A 6,571-nucleotide genomic window follows, 5' to 3' on the forward strand; every position below is an offset into this window, starting at 1 on the left:
TATATAAGTTCTTGTTTGTAAGATTTTCAATAAACAAAATTGGCCCTCATTATGGGCACAGCGGGGGTGTACAGACCCGAGAACTCAGCACAGGGATGGTGGGAGCTCCTCATAATGGGCACAGCGGGTGTACAGACCCGGGAACTCAGCACAGGGATGGTGGGAGCCCCTCATAATGGGCACAGCGGGTGTACAGACCCGGGAACTCAGCACAGGGATGGTGGGAGCCCCTCATAATGGGCACAGCGGGTGTACAGACCCGGGAACTCAGCACAGGGATGGGGGGAGCTCCTCATAATGGGCACAGCGGGTGTACAGACCCGGGAACTCAGCACAGGGATGGTGGGAGCCCCTCATAATGGGCACAGCCAGTGTGCGTTGCTGGTAACTAAGGGCAGGAACCCCTAGTCAGATAGAGCCCACCTAATTTCCTGGTTGGAAGATGTTCAGCATCATCCCCTCTCCCCCTTCCCAGCCGGACTGTCCCTGGTCCTCCAATTACATTAATTGGATTTCAGTTCTTCCAATCATAGAGGCTCAGCATCACATGTGGGTGTTACCTAGGGTGGTCTGCATGCAAATGCCCCCTGCCTAGCAATGCCCACTCCTCCAGACCTGCATCCACCTGGCTAGAGATTGTGCTGCAGGAGTGTCTGATAGATAATAGAATTCGGTGGGTGATCTCCCCCTTCCTGTGTTCACACAAACCTAAAGTATCTACTGTGAGAGGACGGGACCTTTACGCTGTGACATTGTTTGCAGGATAGTAGATGCTTTGGACATGAGAGAGGATGTGCAGAAACCCACCAAGAAGCTGGCGCTAGGAACCCAGAGAAAGGTGATTCCTCCCACTAGATCCACATCTTCCATTCTGCTGCTTCTCTACCTTTCAGATAACGTAATGTTATTCCTCTTCCCTTAGCTATGTTTTGCCCTGAGCATGCTGGGTAATCCTGACATTGTGCTTCTGGATGAACCTTCCACAGGGATGGACTCTAAAGCCAAGCAGCAAATGTGGTGAGTACCCGAGATCTATTATTTATATTGTTACAGCATATTCCAAAGCCTAGTGTATAGGACCATGTGCACCGCTTCCCAACCTGTGGAGTCTGTATTCTGTCCTTAATGTCACAGTCATGGTACCAAAGTCAAGGTCATTCTCCCCACTTACCACCAATATAAGGGGCACCTCGCCCATCGAACCCAAAGTAAAGGTCATTCTCCCCACTTACCACCAATATAAGGGGCACCTCGCCCATCGAACCCAAAGTAAAGGTCATTCTCCCCACTTACCACCAATATAAGGGGCACCTCGCCCATCGAACCCAAAGTAAAGGTCATTCTCACCACTTACAACCAATGTAAGGGGGCGCCTCGCCCATTGAACCCAAAGTAAAGGTCATTCTCCCCACTTACCACCAATATAAGGGGGCACCTCACCCATTGAACCCAAAGTAAGGCTCATTCTCCCCACTTACCACCAATGTAAGGGGCAACTCACTAATTGACCCCAAAATAAAGGTCATTCTCCCCACTTACCACCAATGTAAGGGACAACTCACTCACTGACCCCAAAATAAAGGTCATTCTTCCCACCACTGTAAGGGGACACTTTGCCAACTGGCCACCAATGTAAGAAGGACACTTGTCCTTTGATCCCAGAGTAAGAGTCATTCTTCCCAATGACCACCAATGTAAAAAGGCACCTTGGCCAGTTAACCCAAAGTAAGGGTCATTCTCCCTACTGTGAGAGTAGGGAGGCACATTCTTCTCACTAACCACCATTGTGAGAAGACACCTTACATTGACCCCAAAGTAAAGGTCATTCTCCCCACTTACCACCAATGTAAAGGGGACACCTCACCCATTGATCCCAGAATCGGAGTCGTTCTTCCCAATGACCACCAATGTAAAAAGGCACCTTGGCCAGTTAACCCAAAGTAAGGGTCATTCTCCCTACTGTGAGAGTAGGGAGGCACATTCTTCTCACTAACCACCATTGTGAGAAGACACCTTACATTGACCCCAAAGTAAAGGTCATTCTCCCCACTTACCACCAATGTAAAGGGGACACCTCACCCATTGATCCCAGAATCGGAGTCGTTCTTCCCAATGACCACCAATGTAAAAAGGCACCTTGGCCAGTTAACCCAAAGTAAGGGTCATTCTCCCTACTGTGAGAGTAGGGAGGCACATTCTTCTCACTAACCACCATTGTGAGAAGACACCTTACATTGACCCCAAAGTAAAGGTCATTCTCCCCACTTACCACCAATGTAAAGGGGACACCTCACCCATTGATCCCAGAATCGGAGTCGTTCTTCCCAATGACCACCAATGTAAAAAGGCACCTTGGCCAGTTAACCCAAAGTAAGGGTCATTCTCCCTACTGTGAGAGTAGGGAGGCACATTCTTCTCACTAACCACCATTGTGAGAAGACACCTTACATTGACCCCAAAGTAAAGGTCATTCTCCCCACTTACCACCAATGTAAAGGGGACACCTCACCCATTGATCCCAGAATCGGAGTCGTTCTTCCCAATGACCACCAATGTAAAAAGGCACGTTGGCCATTGAACCCAAAGTAAGGGTTATTCTTCCCACTGATCACTAATACAAGGGGTACCCCTAAACCCATTGAACCCAAAGTAAGGGTCATTCTCCCTACTGTGACCCCAAAGAGACATTCCTCTCAATAACCATCATTGTGAGAAGACACCTTACATTGACCCCAAAGTAAAGGTCATTCTTCCCACTTACCACCAATGTAAGGGAACACCTCACCTACTGACTGACCCCTAAGTAAATTTAGATTTCCCGTCATTTTCTGTCCCCAGAGACAATAGTCAGAGGTACAGAGAAGGGTGATTCTCCCCAATGAAGGGGGGGGGGGGGGGGGTTGGTGGGAATCCAAATCTGCACTCATGCTGACGCAGTCCGGGCCATGCAGTCCTGTATCGTACTCTTGGGAAGGGGTGGAGTTTAGGTGACAGTCCAGCGGCATGCAAGGTGCTGCCGGAGATTGGACTCTCGCATCAGCCGTGTTTCTTTGAAACAAACTTTGATTACTTCCATCTCCCATTCCGTGTTATGTTTTCTTCCCCTGTATGACCTTTAACATTGCCGCATGCTAACAGTTCTCATGCGTCGTCCTTTATCACTCTAGGAAAGTCATCAGGTCTACATTCAAAGGGAAGGAGCAGGCTGCTGTCCTCACCACGCATTTCATGGAGGAGGCCGAAGCCGTCTGTGACCGAGTGGCCATCATGGTGTCTGGGCAGCTGAGGTGGGTGGTAGTCCGATATCATAAGACTAGACTGGCGGTCGTGAACTTGGAACGAATCACCCAATCTACATTGTAACGTTTGGGGCAGCTTTAAAGTGTACCTGTTATGCAGTTGAAGAAGGTTTTTCATACCTAACGCCGTTTGATGAACCACATCCAACTTTCTCTGAAATCCAATAAACTGTCTGCGCCTCTCCTCAGATATATCGGGTCCGTGCAGCACCTGAAGAGTAAATTTGGCCGACACTACACCCTAGAGCTGAAGCTGGAAGCAGACTCCGGGACCCAGCAAATGGAGATTCTACACAGGGAGATCCTAAAACATTTCCCCAATGCCTGCCGCCAGGAGAGGTGAGTAATGAAGAAACAAATCTATCTAATAATGAATGTATACAATATATCTCTACACACATACATTGTATATCCCCGTATCATGTAACTGGTTCGCTGCCCCTTCTAAAGTCTCGACAGAGGACAAAATACAGCCAACTGTTCAGAATTCGGCATTCCCAGCAGTATCTTTAGGTTTACTGCCCTGTAAGTTTCATCTGTGGTTGGATATAGAAGTGATAACTTACCGTGTTTCCGTCTTCCAGCTTTGCTTCACTGATGTCATACAGAGTTCCCAAGGAGGATGTACAGTCCCTATCACAGGCCTTCTTCAACCTGGGACAAGGTAACGGTTCTTCTGCTTTCCATACATACTGCTCACTAGAAGAGAGGACACGCTGCATTAAAGGAGAACTATGAGGTCAGGGCTTTTCCCCATAGTTCTCCTCAGGGTAACGGGAGGACACAAACTAGCGTCCTCCCGTCACCCTAAGCTCAGTATATAGGGAGCTACAGCTCGCGGTATACTGAGACGCCGCAGCCGGGACGGATCCCGACATTGCTGTCGAGATCCGCCCAGCTGCGTGATTGACAGCCGGCTCTAGAGGCAGAGCCAGCTTTTCCCGCCCCTTCCCCGTCCGTTCCTCCAGTCAGAGCTGGGGGAATCCCTGCAGGGAGCCGTGAGTGACAGTCACGGCTCTCTGCAGGGAGATGATCGAGAAGTGAGCGAGCGCCGGTATGCGTTCTCTCACTTCCCGATCTATTGAGCCGACATGTCACAGTTTCGTTGTCACACGTCGGCTCGAACTATGACGAGGAGTGATTTTCCCTCACCTCATAGTTCTCCTTTAAATGGTCATTTCAGTGAATGTTTATTATGAATCCGAACTCCAGAAACAAAATAGCGGAAACTGTACAAACTGACCACGGATGTGCAATTCTGTTCAGCCGGTTTTATGAGAGCCGCGGGAGCCCAAACCACCAGCACAACCAGTTCCTCAGCCTCCACTACAGCAGCACTGCTTGGTCAAGGGCACGCCCCCAACCGGCTGATTGGACAGTGAAGGAAGCACTGCTTGGTCAAGGGCACGCCCCCAACCGGCTGATTGGACAGTGAAGGAGCAGCGGCAATTCACTGAATGCGCCCTTCTGCTCACTTTTACTGTCAGCACATGTGCTCTGCAATAGAACCTGATTGGCTTATAGTGCTAGCCCCACCTTCCCCATTTCTGAGTGCAGCTATAAGAGTCTTATGACGAGGTACATTCATGCGAGATGCATTTAATGATACATTTGACTATCACACTCATACGAGCTTGTTGGACATCCAGTTCACAAACCATTGGCATTGTTATGGAGTTGCCAACCCTTTGTGTTATAACAGCCGCCACTCCTCTGGGATGGCCGTATGTAAGATTTTGGAGGTGTCCTGGGAACTTTGTGCTCATTTGTATGGTCAGGTACTGATGGTGGATGAGAAGATCGGGCTCACAATCAGTGCTCCAGGGCTGAGGTCAGGGCTCTGTGCAGGACACTCGGGTTCCTCCACCACACTGGTGACACCGTGTCTTTATGGAGCTGGTTCTGTGCACCTGAACTCAATAAATCCTATGGATCCTCTACATTCCATAAGGCGTTCCTATGTTCCATGGGGTTGAGGTCGGGGCTCTGGCTTAGAGGAACTGGAGTGACCTTCTCAAACTGGTCACACCGTGTCTGTATGGAGCTGGCTGTGTACACGGGGGACAGTCATGGGGGGGGACAGTCATGGGGGGGGACAGAAAAGGGTCTTCACCAAACTGTGACCACAAGGCTGGAGGAGCCCAATTGTCTACAATGTTTTTCATTCTCATCCATTGCGATTTGTGGGTTCTTACCTCAGTGATACTTTCATGACAAGACAATAGAAGTACAAGGTAGGATGCTTTTATTTACCGTAAAATTATTTTCTTGGAGTCTAATGAGGGACACAGAAAGTCTGAAACCTTAGAGTTATACTGCCACCTACAGGGTGATTGGACACCGGCAAACATAAATAACTGAAGGCCAGCCCAGGGCCAAACCCCTCCCACTAGCAGCATGCCTCCATTTCTTTTACCAGTCTCCTAGGAGTGTGGACCCGATTTCTTCAGCTCTTCCCAAAGGTTAAAGACTAACCGCTGAATCCTTCTAGCTAGTTGCCATCGGTTGGTGCTGATGGTTCTATCCGCTGACTCACAGCTCTCCAACAAAGTCATCCTCAGCTTGGCTTATAGACTGGATCACAACCAGCCACAATGAGCCTGTTAGTGACCCTCGGGCATTAGGCTCCGCCTGGGCACTTTCCACATTCAGTTCTGGTCCCGAGCTGCTGCCATTGCCTCTTTGCTTGCCCTGTCTCTGAAGGCTTATTTTGTGAGTAGGCCATTTGGGCCAGCAGCAGGAGCTCCCTGTTTCTACTGTGGATCCATTAATGATTCTCCTGAACAAGGTGACTACTACACCGGTGGAGGATGCTCCCGTGTTCAGGGACCAAACTCAAATGGCTGGATGCCCTTTCTGCAGCTATGTTCTCTTCTAGGGGGTCCTGCCTCACACCCAATCTTGGCTGTAATCTTCCTTTGCCAAACAATGTCTGAATGGTCCAAATTCCTTCTAATTGATCCCAATTCTGCTGCCATTGACCCTCAGATCATTGAGCGTGGGGAACAGAGGGATGTGGTGGTAAACTTTAGCTGCAATGGCCTGTTAGAAGCTTCCTGGCTTGTGTCCCGCGACAGACTCTTTTCAGTGTATATGGATAGGGCTCTTTGGCTAAAGTCCTGGCTTGCAGAACCTTCTCGCAAGAAGCCAAGTAATCTCCAGATATAGGTGCACCCCCACTTTCCAGAGTGGGGTGACCTTTGTGGCCAACTAGATGTCTTGCATCCCAAATGCTTGGGTGCCCAGAGATGGGGTCTTAGTGCTACAATCTC

General features: G+C 49.5%; 1 protein-coding gene across 1 annotated transcript in view; it reads left to right on the top strand.

Moving 5' to 3' along the window:
- Window positions 1-762: 762 nt before the first annotated feature.
- Window positions 763-6,571, top strand: part of LOC108801436 (ATP-binding cassette sub-family A member 5-like) — a gene marked incomplete at its 5' end in the record, with an annotated part of 8,009 nt that continues 2,200 nt past the window's right edge. The window contains 5 exons of the mRNA XM_018573327.1: window positions 763-838; window positions 923-1,017; window positions 3,168-3,287; window positions 3,489-3,638; window positions 3,884-3,963. Of these exons, the coding sequence (XP_018428829.1) occupies window positions 763-838; window positions 923-1,017; window positions 3,168-3,287; window positions 3,489-3,638; window positions 3,884-3,963 (521 nt within the window). The remainder of the gene's footprint in view (window positions 839-922; window positions 1,018-3,167; window positions 3,288-3,488; window positions 3,639-3,883; window positions 3,964-6,571) is intronic.

This window comes from Nanorana parkeri, unplaced genomic scaffold (assembly GCF_000935625.1).
Source record: "Nanorana parkeri isolate BGI_ZX_2015 unplaced genomic scaffold, ASM93562v1 scaffold2339, whole genome shotgun sequence".
Taxonomy (NCBI): Eukaryota; Metazoa; Chordata; class Amphibia; order Anura; family Dicroglossidae; genus Nanorana; species Nanorana parkeri.